We start from the raw sequence: 14,818 nt of genomic DNA on the forward strand, positions 1-14,818 counted from the left end.
AATGCAGCTGGTGGCCACACCAGATACTGACTGTTACTTTTGATTTTGACCCCCCTTTGTTCAGGGACACATTATTCCATTTCTGTTAGTCACATGTCTGTGGAACTTGTTCATTTTATGTCCCAGTTGTTGAATCTTGTTATGTTCATGCAAACATTTACACATGTTAAGTTTGCTAAAAATAAACGCAGTTGACAGTGAGAGGATGTTTCTTTTTTCCCCCTAAATTTACTATGGAACGTTGTTTGGGATTTTGCATGTCAAAAAAGATACACTAGCACTGTCAAAGCTGTACAAAAAAGTCTGCAAACAAGCAAACACCGGCCACGAACTATGTGTTTTTAGAATACCGCGTTGGTAATAAAGCATCATTTGTTCGACTGCAACTTCTGGGGTAGCTAGCTTTAGCTTGGTACCTAGCTAGCACCAATACAACCAGCCTGAAAACAATGACCAGTAGAATCTGCAGCCATTTTCATTATTCTTAGCAATGATTTAGGAATCATTTTGAGTAAGTATTAGCTAGGTTGCCTATTGAAATTGAACTTCAGTTCATGAAAATAAATAGCTAGCAAGCTACTTAACCCTGTTGTCCAAAGCTAATGTTATAAGCAGCCAGCTAGCTTCATCTGGCTAGTGAGGCTTTACCGGACCGGGTTATGTGTTATGAAGCTTGCCGCAATAAGAACTAGGCACAATAGTGGAATTTGCGGTTTGCCTTCAAAATAAAATATGTCATTGACAGTGATGCAAATGAATACAAATAGTAGAAATATGCCATACTTTTATTTTGAAAGCTAACCGCAAAGTCCACTATTGTGGCTAATCCTTATTTTGGCAAGCTTCACATAGATGGGTCCGACCACCATTAATCAAATAAGAACTGTCTTATAAATTAGGGTTATTTTAGATGAGTACACCTAGCTATATAGTTAGTTAGCTAATTATAGCTACTGAAACAGATTATGTCGTTTTGCTCTGTTTTGGGGGAAGAACATTGTTTGCATCCATGAGCTAGCTAGCTTTTTTTTATGACCAGCACTGTAGGTGCGTGAGACAGCTTTACCAGCATCATAGCATACGTATCAATGAATCGTTGTGACATATGAAATCCGAGTGATAGTGTAATCAATGTGTAAGAACTACATAAAAAAATTATCAACTCGTTCAATTATTATGTAACATGCAGTCATATTCAGGTCCTGATTGGTCAAATAGTGTTATTTAACATGTCAAATAGTGTTATTTGACGTGTATCTTTTATGACACGCAAAGATCCAAACTGCGTTCCATAGAAATCCTGGTTGAGAATGAAACGACTGAACAAATAAACAATGAAACAGCACAGCAAGTAAGTGAAAGAAATAGGTTTTCATTATGTTTTACTGGTAATGGGGATATGTAAATGTATGTAAATGCCAACAAAATAACTTTTTGGTCAGTGTGGTGTGTGTGAAACCTTTATTTAACTAGGCAAGTCAGTTAAGAACAAATTCCTATTTACAATGATGGCCCGGACGACGCTGGGCCAATTGTGCGCCGCCCTATGGGACTCCCAATCACAGCCGGATGCGATACAGCCTGGATTCGAACCAGGGACTGTAGTGACGCCTCTTGCACTGAGATGCAGTGCCTTAGACCGCTGCGTCCATGTGTGTTAACTATTTAACTGTACTAGAATGCTTAAAAGGCCACCATAAAAAAAGAAAAGGTTATCGGTATCGTATCGGGGGTTTTTTGGCAAGGAAAATATCGGATATCGGTATCGGCTAAAAATGTCATATCGGTGCATCACTAAGACAGACTGTAGACCATATTGACCTGTGGTATAGTTAGCGCACGTTAAAGCGTAGTGCATAAGGCAAGTACCAAAACACCTTGATATAGTGGAGGCGCATGCTAGGAGATGAGGAAATTGGATGGAAGAAAATATATAGTCAAACCAGCAAAAGGGCGAATGTAAACCTGGGAAAAAACGCATCACCCTCCCGTGCCCAATAATGGCAATGTTTTAAAGCTAATTTCCTGCAATTCTACACATTTTGCCTTGGCTTATGCAGTGTAGAATTAAAGATGGCGCTGATAGACATGGCCGCTCTGTTTGTAGCTACTAAGTCACTTTTGTAATATATATTTTTTTGGTAATTTCTCACATTATTAGCCCAGAACGTTTTTTTGCGTTATTACATACAGCCGGAAATAACTTTTGGAAATCAGAGCGGTGGTAACTAACCAGCATTTTGATTAGAAATATGACTTTCCTGAATTGGATCCTTTGTTAGTACCCTCCAAGGTGATTTAACTTATCCCAGAGGCTGCTCCAAGACGCCACCGGCGGAGAAGTAGTATTCGGAGTGGACTTTTAGTCTGACTCAGGAGGCGTGCACACCATCTACCACTTCAGAGCATACTACTTACTAATGTTCAGTGAAAGGCCTGATTATCAACAACGATGAGCCTACAGGGAGGAGGTGAGGGCCATGGCGGAGTGGTGCCAGGAAAATAAACACATCACCGGGGGCACACTGCCTGACCTCCAGGACATTTACAGCACCTGGTGTCACAGGAAGGCCAAGAAAATCATCAAGGACCTCAGCCACCCGAGCCACAGCCTGTTCACCCCGCTATCTTCCAGAAAGCGAGGTCAGTACAGGTGCATCAAAGCTGGGACCGAGAGACTGAAAAACAGCTTCAATCTTCAAGGCCATCAGACTGCCGGACTCCACCCAGTACCCTGCCCTGAACTTAGTCACTGTCACCAGCTGGGGTACCACCAGGTTACTCAACCCTGCACCTTAGAGGCTGCTGCCCTATGTACATAGAATCACTGTTCACTTTAATAATGTTTTCATACTGTTTTACACATTTCATATGTATATACTGTATTCTATTCAAGGCCATCCTATTTAACCATTGCTGCACAGACACTATTCTATCCTACGTATTCTTCAGATATACTACATATTATATCCACATACTGTCCATAATGTCTATACATCCCATACACACACACACACCTCGTTCTAATATTTCTATATATCTTAATTCCATTATTTTACTTTTAGATGTGTGTATTGTTAGATATTACTGCACTGTTGGAGCTAGGAACACAAGCATTTCGCTACACCTGCAATAACATCTGTTAAATACAGTATGTGTACGTGACCAATAAAATGTTATTTTATTTTGTTCTTATGCTATCTGAGTGACTCAAACATAACAAAATTAATGGGGGCCCATGCCATGACATTTTGGGAATTTAAGATTCTCTTCAGCAAAGTATCTTGTATATCTTGTGTCCCTGACTATTTATATTTTGGTGATTGTTAGTTCTCAAAGACTATAATTACATAGATACATTATCTTTTCTGCATACATTATATCTGGTTTTAGTCATTTGTTTACACAGAAAACGTTTTACCATCCTGAATTTTTAAGCAGCCCGCCGCTGCTAAATGAATATAGGCTGAACACTGGTAACTCTAAGGATAGCACATGTGAAGAGGGGAGCAGATAGACAGACAGGGAGGCCATATAGAGAGGGAGAGCGAAAGCTAGAGCTGAGCCACAGAGCAGCCCTATGTGCACTGCCAAGCTCTGGGCAGCCAGGGACTCAGCAGACAATACTGGCTGCCAGCCTTCCCCCACAGACTCACTGGAGATACGAGATACAGATACAGAGAGAGAGACAGAGAGAGAGACAGAGAGCAAGAGAGCGAGCGAGAGAGACAGAGAGAGAGACAGAGAGCAAGAGAGTGAGCGAGAGAGAGAGAGAACGAGAGAGCGAGAGAAAGAGCGAAAGAGAGTGAGAGAGAGACAGAGCGAGAGAGAGTGAGACATAGAAAGCGAGACATAGAAAGCGAGACAGAGAGAGCGAGACAGAGAGAGCGAGACAGAGAGAGCGAGACAGAGAGAGCGAGAGAGAAACTCCCACATCTACTGGGTGAAATACCACAGTGTGCCATCACAGCAGCAAGATTTGTGACCTGTTGCCACAAGAAAAGGGCAACCAGTGAAGAACAAACACCATCGTAAATACAACCCATATTTATGTTTATTTATTTTCCCTTTTGTACTTTAACCATTTGCACATCGTACAACACTGTTGTAACGATGTGCGAGACCGAGAGAGCAAGCGAGACGGAGAGAGCGAGACAGACAGAGAAAGCGAGCGAGACTGAGAGAGCGAGCGAGACAGAGAGAGCGAGCGAGACAGAGAGCGCGAGCGAGACAGACAGAGAGAGCGAGCGAGACAGACAGAGCGAGCGAGACAGAGAGGGCGTGGGTCTATTTCTCTTCTACCATCCACTCCCCCACTGCTCAACTCAGACAAACAGGCATACAGATGCACCCTCTCAGCCTGCAGTAGGAATTCCAGGCCCCGTGCCTGTAATCTCCACACAGACAGAGAGAGGCCAGTAGCAACTGCCACTACCTCAGTGGCTTCCTTCAGGGAACAAACAATGGAAGGCTCTGCTGGCTGCCTGAACTCCTGAGCCCCGTCTGAGAGCCTGGACACACACAGCAACACACACACACACACACACACACACACACACACACACACACACACACACACACACACACACACACACACACACACACACACACACACACACACACACACACACACACACACACACACACACACACACACACACACACACACACACACACACACACACACACACACACACACACGGGGGCTTCCCTGAAGGAAGCCACTGAGGGAGTGGCAGTGTCCCTGTGGCCACTGGCCTGTGTCTGTGTGGAGGCTACAGGCACATCCAAGTCTCTGTTGATATGGGCAGCAGTGATAGAGAATGTCTGATGACACAGATTTCTCTTCAGCCTGTTTTCAAACAGCAATGTCATCAGTGATGCAAAGAGTTAGATGCTGATTTCACAACAAAAATCTTCAGCGGTTTCCTGAGGAATAAACAAAACAAGGCCTTCTACAATAGGCAGCATGACTTTGCATTATTCCCTCTGAAAACAATAGAAGAAACTGTAGCCCTCGCTGTGAAATCTTAGCCGTCAGTCTGGCGCTCCTCAGAGCAACCAAGTCATTCGTTTAACCTGCAAACCCTATAGTGTTAACCCTTGTAGTGTATAACGACACAACAGGGGAGGAAAAACCTGAACATCAATGGATGTTGTGTTACATTTTCTCACAGGAAAGCCTGTAACTGTCAGGTTAGTCATATCACATTAGGGTCGTTCCATATCATTTCAGCAAGCCATGACATCCCCCATCTCAGATCGTTCTGAATTCGTTTCTGTAGTTAAAAACAGATAAGCATTCCTGCAACATTATTTTGTTGAAATGTAAATTGAACTGAGAAATTAAGCATTTTTTACATTTTTTTACATTTTTAGTCATTTAGCAGACGCTCTTATCCAGAGCGACTTACAGTAGAGTGCATACATTTTATTACATTTTTACATACTGAGACAAGGATATCCCTACCGGCCAAGAGCAGACGCTCTTATCCAGAGCGACTTACAGTAGAGTGCATAGATTTTATTACTTTTTTATTTTATATATATTTTTTTTTTTACATACTGAGACAAGGATATCCCTACCGGCCAAACCCTCCCTACCGGCCAAACCCTCCCTAACCCGGACGACTCTATGCCAATTGTGCGACGCCCGACGGATCTCCCGGTTGCGGCCGGCTGCGACAGAGCCTGGGCGCGAACCCAGAGACTCTGGTGGCGCAGAGTGCCCTAGACCACTGCGCCACCCGGGAGATGCAAATAGATTACACCAAATGTAACATTGTATTCATACAGCATATAACATCCGAGTTGGATCCCAAAAAATTCTAACACTAATTAGGTATCCATCCAATTGGCAACGTATTTTCATGAAAATATTCAACAACAAAAAAAATATGCACATTTTCCCACCAGTGGTGTGTTTCCACCAAATTGACTTGTTGTGGATAAAAATCACTGTGATGATGTAGTGCAAACAAAATGTACTTTGTTTTTGCTTAAGTTTTCATGTACTGAATAAAAATCTAAAGTTCAATGTGTTTCCATCGCATTTTCAACTCTATCTATCGTTAAATAGCAAATGTGATTACTGGTCTTGCCACGAGTGCTCTAGCCAACAGCTCGCAGATACAGTTCGGGTAGGATAGTCTACATGATGAGATTATTATGGATAAGAGCCAAAACATTTATATTTGTCAAAAGGCAGTCAAGCATCGATCATGTCACTAGAATAATACGTTAGATATTTATTGGAAAGGAGCATCAAGATCACTGTGGACTTTCATCACCCTGTAAAGTTCATCAAAAGTTACAGTGGCTTACGAAAGTATTCACCCCCCTTGGCATTTTTCCTATTTTGTTGCCTTACAACCTGGAATTAAAATAGTTTTTGGGGGGTTTGTATCATTTGATTTACACAACATGCCTACCACTTTGAAGATGCTAAATATTTTTTATTGTGAAACAATCAAGAAATAAGACAAAATAACAGAAAACTTGAGCGTGCATATTTATTCACTCCGCCAAAGTCAATACTTTGTAGAGCCACCTTTTGCGGCAATTACAGCTGCAAGTCTCTTGGGGTATGTCTCTATAAGCTTGGCACATCTAGCTACTGGGATTTTTGCCCATTCTTCAAGGCAAAACTGCTCCAGCTCCTTCAAGTTGGATTGGTTCCGCTGGTGTACAGCAATCTTTAAGTCATACCACAGATTCATAATTGGATTGAGGTCTGGGCTTTGACTAGGCCATACCAAGACATTTAAATGTTTCCCCTTAAACCACTCGAGTGTTGCTTTAGCAGTATGCTTAGGGTCATTGTCCTGCTGGAAGGTGAACCTCCATCCCAGTCTCAAATCTCTGGAAGACTGAAACAGGTTTCCCTCTAGAATTTCTCTGTATTTAGCGCCATCCATCAGTCCTTCAATTCTGTCCAGTTTCCCAGTCCCTGCCGATGAAAAACATCCCCACAGCATGATGCTGCGGGGATAGTGTTCTCGGGGTGATGAAAGGTGTTGGGTTTTCTCCAGACATAGCGTTTTCCTTGATGGCCCGAAAGCTCAATTTTAGTCTCATCTGACCAGAGTACCTTCTTCCATATGTTTGGGGAGTCTCCCACATGACGTTTGGCGAACACCAAACGCGTTTGCATATTTTTTTCTTTAAGCAATGGCTTTTTTCTGGACACTCTTCCATAAAGCCCAGCTCTGTGGAGTGTACAGCTTAAAGTGGTCCTATGAACAGCTACTCCAATCTCCGCTGTGGAGCTTTGCAACTCCTTCAGGGTTATCTTTGGTCTCTTTGTTGCCTCTCTGATTAATGCCCTCCTTGCCTGGTCCGTGAGTTTTGGTGGGCAGCCCTCTCTTGGCATGGTTTGTTGTGGTGCCATATTCTTTCCATTTTTTAATAATGGATTTAAATGGTGATCTGTGGGATGTTCAAAGTGTCTGATCTTTTTATAACCCAACCCAGATCTGTACTTCTCCAGAACTTTGTCCCTGACCTGTTTGGAGAGCTTCTTGGTCTTCATGGTGCCGCTTGCTTGGTGGTGCCCCTTGCTTAGTGGTGTTGCAGACTCTGGGGCCTTTCAGAACAGGTGTATATATATACTGAGATCATATGACAGATCATGTGAACTTAAATAAAGTCCACCTGTGTGCAATCTAATAAATTATGTGACTTCTGAAGGTAATTGGTTGCACCAGATCTTATTTAGGGGCTTCATAGCAAAGGGGGTGAATACATATGCACGCAAACTTTTTTTTTTTTTTTTTTAAACAAGTAATTTATTAAATTTCACTTCACCAATTTGGACTATTTTGTGTATGTCCACAAAATATATTTAATATTACAGGTTACAAAAAAAATTACAGGCAATTTTTTTTGGAAAAACACCAAGGGGAATGAATACTTTTGCAAGGCACTGTATTTCCTCTGTAGCCTAATAAACTGCATGGTTTCCCAATTCGCAGAGGGAGGACCCCAAACAATATCATGTGACTCCAAATTTACTTTGATATGATGGATATTATATCAATATATGGGCATAAAGGCTTTCCCACCGCTATTTCTCGCATAATTAATTTTACCGCCACAAAAAGATCCCACCATGTCGAACGAACAAATTATCTGTCAGCATTATAAAAATTGTTCCGAAACTCCCTGTTCCATCACAGCTGTCATGATTTTTTTTTGTCCATAGATTGCTTACAGGGTAAGGAAACCAATGTCATTTTGAAAATTTTGATGAAAAATATCACTTTAACATTGGGTGGGGGAGAGACTTAAAATAAAATAATCTAATAGCAGAAACAGCATCTAGTGGTCAGAACCTGGTAATATCAGGATGTAGGATGGGACATAAACCTTCAACAACTAATTTCTCTGAACAGGGGAAAAAAATCCAATCACCAAATTCACTGAGAATACGTTACATAGGATGAAGAAATAATACTCTGAGCCGCAGCTCCATACTACTTGTCATACATAGTGAACTGAAACTGTACAATCGTTGTCGATTTGGGATTGGCATCTTTGTCAATGTTCAAATTTTTCTGGGTCCAAATTGGATGACATGTACTATATTTATTGAATATTATATGAATCCTATCATTTTAAAATACCCAATTTGCAATCAATTAGCTTAATTTCTCAGAGTTCAAATGATATTTCAACAAAATAATGTTGCAGGAATGCTAATCTAACCCGTTTCTAACTACATTAACAATTTCAGAACAATCTGAGATGGTGGGTCCTCTTTCTTGTGCTTTTTAAGGTAGAAATGACCCATTATTCTATCAGTACAGCTAAACGCCACATCATAAACCAAATATGAACAAATGTTGCCACTGAAACATTTGTTTACATAGGCCCCCCTCCAAGTTACCCCCACTCAAGCCCCCCAACATGTCTCCTCAGTCACTAGCACTTACGGGAGCTGGGGGTATGAAGGCGGAAACAGTTGGTTATCTCAATGGGGAAGGTTAAACAAACAAGTGTATATCTAACAGCCAATCAGAGCCTGAGACAGTCAGAGTAGTAACAGGCTGAACCAGTGCAGAGTTGTTCTACATACAGTAGTACAGTAAGGAGACCTGGGGATCTCTCAAACAGGAACAGTAAACACACTCTACTGGCTGGCCGACTGGTTGGTCAAGGCTGGCCTGGCTGACAAAGGCCTGTTTGTTTGTCCTTTGTCAGTTAGTTCTGACGTAACAGTTAAATATATAATTTGGGAACGCCACAATGTTGTAATGCCTTCAGATTACAGTCAGTCTGACTCACGTCTTTTCGAAGGTACATGTCCGTCATTGTGTTCATACTTGAAGAATGTACAATACAGGCATGATAAGTATATTTTGTCTTTGTACTGGATCATTTGAGGAGGGTTGTTTCTCTTGAAGCATACCATAAAATGTGATTTACACTAGAAGAAAACTAGTCCCAGTTGCCAGAGCCTGGGATAAACATGTATCATTATACACAATAAGATACTTTATTGCAAATCAACAATGTTAGACAGGACACACTGTGCAAGACAGCGCAGTACAACAGGGAAACAAGAATACAGTAATACTGATCTCTTTTTGCATCTCCTATCCTCAAGCATTTCTATGCAAGCACAGCCAGGCCAATGAGGCTAGACATCTGGGTCATTGTGGGAGTGGGAGACCAAGGATCTGCAGGTGAACCAGGTACCAGAGCAGCTCCACACAAAAAAGGTCGGTCACATCTGAGGAATTCACTGGTGAGGAATTATTATTTTAAATTATCCCCATATTTTCCTTTCACTATTGGTACAGCAGTGTGAAGGCGAGTGTCTTAAACATTGTGAAGTCAGCATCTATTCCAATCGAAGCTTTGTTTTCATTGCTTTCTTTTCCCTCTGCTTTCACTCGCTCACCTTTCTCTCCCGCCAGCAGTAGGTCTCACAGCTCATTAGACCGCCCCTCCAAAGTAAAAACTTTCCCTCTTCACAGCCCGAACTTGAGCTTGCTGGCTCAAAGCAAAACGTTGACCAGACTTCCATTCACCAGAGCAGTGACTGTGATACAGGTTCTCTCCTCCTTTTGCCTCCAATTCTTTCCTCCAGGCCTCATGACACCTCTGAGGGGAGATTTAGTGTTAGTTCTCAGTCCAGGGCAGCACACGCTGCTGGTAAGTCTTAGATCATGCTCTGCCCTCCAGCCCTGGCTGTGACAGGCAGGCAGCTTTTTCAATGTCTGCAAGGTTTTCAATCCAATGAGGTCAAACCATAAAACACTGACAACAGGATAATTGCCTTTGTGCTGGACTGAATATGATCAATAAAACAGGATAATGGCCTTTGTGCTCGACTGAAAATATTAAATAAAACAGGATAATGCCCTTTGTGCTGGACTGAATATGATCAATAAAACAGGATAATGGCCTTTGTGTTGGACTGAATATGATCATTAAAACAGGATAATGGCCATTGTGCTGGACTGAATATGATCAATAAAACAGGATAATGGCCTTTGTGCTGGACTGAATATGATCAATAAAACAGGATAATGGCCTATGTGCTGGACTGAATATGATCAATAAAACAGGATAATGGCCTTTGTGCTGGACTGAATATGATCAATAAAACAGGATAATGGCCTTTGTGCTGGACTGAATATGATCAATAAAACAGGATAATGGCCTTTGTGCTGGACTGAATATGATCAATAAAAGAGGGCCTCAGCTCTGTCATTGGGTGAGGAGGTAAATAGACCCTCGGATTAGTCATGTCAGGAAACTTGATGACAGTAGCTACAGTGATGGGACCAAGATATTCTTTACCACTCGGCCATCAGATTTGCCACCAATGCTCCTTATAGGATACATCACTGCACTCTATACTCTTCTGTAAACTGTTCATCTCTGTATACCCGTCGCAAGACTCACTGGTTGATGCTTATTTATGAAATCCTCTTAGGCCTCACTCCCCTCTATCTGAGATATCTACTGCAACCCTCATTCTCCACATACAACACCCGTTCTGCCAGTCACATTCTGTTAAAGGTCTCCAAAGCACACACATCCCTGGGTGGCTCCTCTTTTCAGTCCGCTGCAGCTAGCGACTGGAACGAGCTGCAACAAACACTCAAACTGGACAGTTTTATCTCAATCTCTTCATTCAAACACTCAACCATGGACACTCTTACTGACAGTTGTGGCTGCTTTGTATGATGTATTGTTGTCTTTACCTTCTTGACCTTTGTGCTGTTGACTTTGCCCAATAATGTTTGTACCATGTTTATGTGCTGCTACCATGTTGTGTTGCTACCATGTTGTTGTCATGTTGTATTGCTACCATGCTGTGTTGTCACGTTTTGCTGTTATGTTGTTGTCTTAGGTCTCTCTTTATGTAGTGTTGTGTCTCTTGTTGTGATGTGTGTTTTGTCCTATATTTATATTGTATTTATTATTTAAAAAAAAAAATCCCAGGCCCCCGTCCCCGCATGAGGCCTTTTGCCTTTTGGTACACCGTCATTGTAAATAAGAATTTGTTCTTAACTTGCTTGCCTAGTTAAATAAAGGTCAAATAAAAAATAAAAATAAATATATATATATATATTACACACCGTGCCCCCCTTCACTCACACAGACGGGCAGTTATCTCCTCTGGCCCAGTCAGTCAGCACTCTCGCCAGCTGCTATCCAAATTACCACTAGCTCTGTACACACCCCTTCCTCTCACAACAGACTGCAGAGTAGCACTGCAAATAATAGGGGAGCCTTCTTCCTCAGATCACCACGCAGTGGAGGGTGATGACAGTAACACAATCCCCCAATAAACATCTCTTTTGAGCTGGTAATCAAGGAGGATGTGTCAGTCTTGTTTATTAAGAAATAATTTACCAGAAAGGGAAAAAAACAAAAGAAAATCAACATTATTGGTGTTTACAGCCTCACCGCTGGGCTGAGAACTGTAAAGGAATCAAATGGTATTTATTCCCACAACAACAACAACAAAAAATCCTAGTCTAATATCAAGTGATTTCTTACATTTACATCTACATTTTTGTCTAACCATAGCCTAGGATAATTTGTGAATGTTACCAGTTTTCTACTCTGAAGGTTTGATGATAATAGACATGAAAATGGGCAAGAGTCGTGCAGCTCCAAGGCTCTCTAAACATACCAAGCATTGGCAGGTCTCTGTTTAAAAGAAGAAAGCGCAATCAAAAATGCTTGGCGAGTGCCCAAGGCAAGCGTCTAAATTGGAAATGATGTGGGTCCTAAAGTAGATATCTGGCCTTCCTTTGTTCAAGCTATGGTTCAAACAAGACAGTTACTGTTGAAAAATCCAACAAGCGCCTCAGCTGTTTAACCAGGATATTGCACAACGCGTCCTGCCATCCAGTCTGTTACTGGAAAATCAGCTCCAGACTGTTGAATTCCAGCCCTTCTTATTAATTCCTGATCCTGGACCCAAGGGACTCAAGTAAACACTGAAATTCTGAGAAAATGAGAGACTAGTGGTTTTCAGCAGAAAAACACAGTATCCGGGGTGTGTGAATCTGCATTTCTGTGCAAATGAGAGTAAAATGTTTTTGTTTGTTTTCTTTTGTATTATGGGGTATAATCTGGACAGAAGCCACTTAAGAGAAGCTGTTTTCCCTTGCCTTTTAAATGGCCTCATGGGTATTATAGGTCTTTGCATTTTGGTGAAATAAAAATGACTTATTCTGTTCTGTACTCCCTTATAATGTTGACATATGCAGTCAACTTTAGTTCTACCGGTTGGTAAATTGTTTGTAATGTCAATTTTTTAAGAACAAAGACATATTCTAAATGTAGATTAGTAGAAAATAAGTTATAAGGAAAATTACTTTTCGAAGTTAGTTAGGTATGCGTCATCATGCAAGCTATGTGTATGATCAGACTTCATGTTCTCTTGAACGCGTCTTACAGTATTGTACTACTTTGGTAAGTAGGCTCAAACTAATTAATGGATAATTCTGGTGTCACATGAGACCCGGAGACTATGGTGAAAGAGTAGAGTAGGTGGCCAAAGCTCTGGGAGTTGTGGAAGCTGACACCCGTGTCAGCCATGGCCATTGGAGACCTTTACTGGAAGGGTTCAGGCAGGGGGACTCCAGTTATCAAGATCTGTGTATAACATGCTTATCTTCACATTTGAGATAGGGAATTAACCTGGTGACACTCTTTCCTTCCTAGCTAAAAAGTCTTTACGTAACATGACCGATTTACAGAAAAGGAATCCATATTTGGATTATTATAATGACAATGACCTGCAACAACCTGGTCATAAAAGAATTAGGGAGCACAAAGATTGCTGTTTTCTCATCAGCATAAGAGTTCAATCTGTGTTCTCCAATTTAGGCTTTTGACATTGCCTGTATCAGGGAGCTTACAGGTTCTGAAGATCATTCTACTTTTGAAGTTATCTTTCTTTGTTGAGCTAAAAGCAAAGGTGGGCACTTCTGTAGTCTTTGGTCTAGGCCTATATCAAGTATATTTTTGGATTCTCGCTTGAGCTTAAAAAAACAGACAGCTTTTGCCTCGTCTCTCCCTCAACACTTCAGGCCATACACTTCATTCGAGGAGTATGAATCGCATCTCCAGGCTCTTTTTGCTGTAGTGTGTGACTACTAGGCTGTTCTCATAAAATGCATTGCTAGATAATTTGCATCTCATGAGTCGCTTGGGTCAGTGTTCTGTGATGATATGTAATGAAGGAAGACATGATGGTCTGATAAAACTAAAGACTGCAGCAATAGTAAACGTGTCATTACACCCTAAATCCTTGTAGAAATAGAACAAGATGATAATGTAAAAGGACAGCTAGTTGATGGTTGTGTGCAGCATTGATAAACAATGTAAGGATGTGTGTGTATACCTGCCATATCTCCCAGAGTCAGCTGGTTATTACTGTTTACATGAACATCTGAAAATCATAACTGGCTGGCAAGCTTGAGTGCAGTTTGTTTTTACTTCGGTTAGCCAGCTGCCATCGCCACATCAAGGCAGCACCAAATTGTGAAGTTCCTTCGCATGTCAAACCTTGAAAAACACCTGAATTTATTTAAATACTGTATAGCTATTAGCTAATGACCTACCTGGTATGGTGGCGGTGGTTCCTGATCTGGATCTGCCCCATCACCATAACTAGCTCTATCCGATTGTGAATCATGAAGCAAGGAAATATCATCCGAGGTTGGAGATTTTAGACAATTCCCCATCTCCTCGACGTCAAACTCCTTATATCTTGCTTTGCAACGTCCACAGGCCACTTTCTCTAACCTTTCAGTCAAAATTCGCACCGTATGCTATCAATCTTATGGCCTTCAACACATTGCAAATTATCTAACAAGCCACGAGAGCTGTGATGCTCAACAAAAACAAAACATCCCCACACAAAGAGCCTGGCTGGCCACCAAGCCAATGTACACCCTCAAACTGAAGTGATATAGCGGTTGTTTGCTAGCTAGAACTCTCACAACGCCTATGTGTAGGTTGAACGTAATAATGCTAAACACATAATAGTTATTAATGCTCTAAAAACGTATTCTCATTTACAGACTGAAGACCATTTGAAAGGGACTTTCCAGCCCCGTCAAACGCTGGGAAGGTAACGAACGTAGCAACATGAAACACCCCGCCCCTTAATGCACGGACCAATCAACAGCGATCTGTATTAAGGAAGCTTTCCACCATCTCACCAATCAGACCGTTGTTAAAAACATGATACAAAATTATATTTGGTAACATTTAACATGAATTACAATGTAACAAGCAAGTATGTGTAGCTAAGTACAGATAGTTGTATGTTGGCAGTTTT

General features: G+C 41.5%; 1 protein-coding gene across 1 annotated transcript in view; it reads right to left on the bottom strand.

The window, feature by feature from the left end:
- LOC139541157 (RING finger protein 11) overlaps positions 1-14,641 on the bottom strand; it is a 35,858-nt gene extending 21,217 nt beyond the window's left edge. Inside the window, exon 1 of the mRNA XM_071345460.1 lies at positions 14,097-14,641. Within this exon, the coding sequence (XP_071201561.1) occupies positions 14,097-14,219 (123 nt within the window). The 5' untranslated portion in view covers positions 14,220-14,641. The remainder of the gene's footprint in view (positions 1-14,096) is intronic.
- Positions 14,642-14,818: the final 177 nt, after the last annotated feature.

The sequence above is a fragment of the Salvelinus alpinus genome, chromosome 16 (assembly GCF_045679555.1).
Source record: "Salvelinus alpinus chromosome 16, SLU_Salpinus.1, whole genome shotgun sequence".
In the NCBI taxonomy this organism is placed as follows: domain Eukaryota; kingdom Metazoa; phylum Chordata; class Actinopteri; order Salmoniformes; family Salmonidae; genus Salvelinus; species Salvelinus alpinus.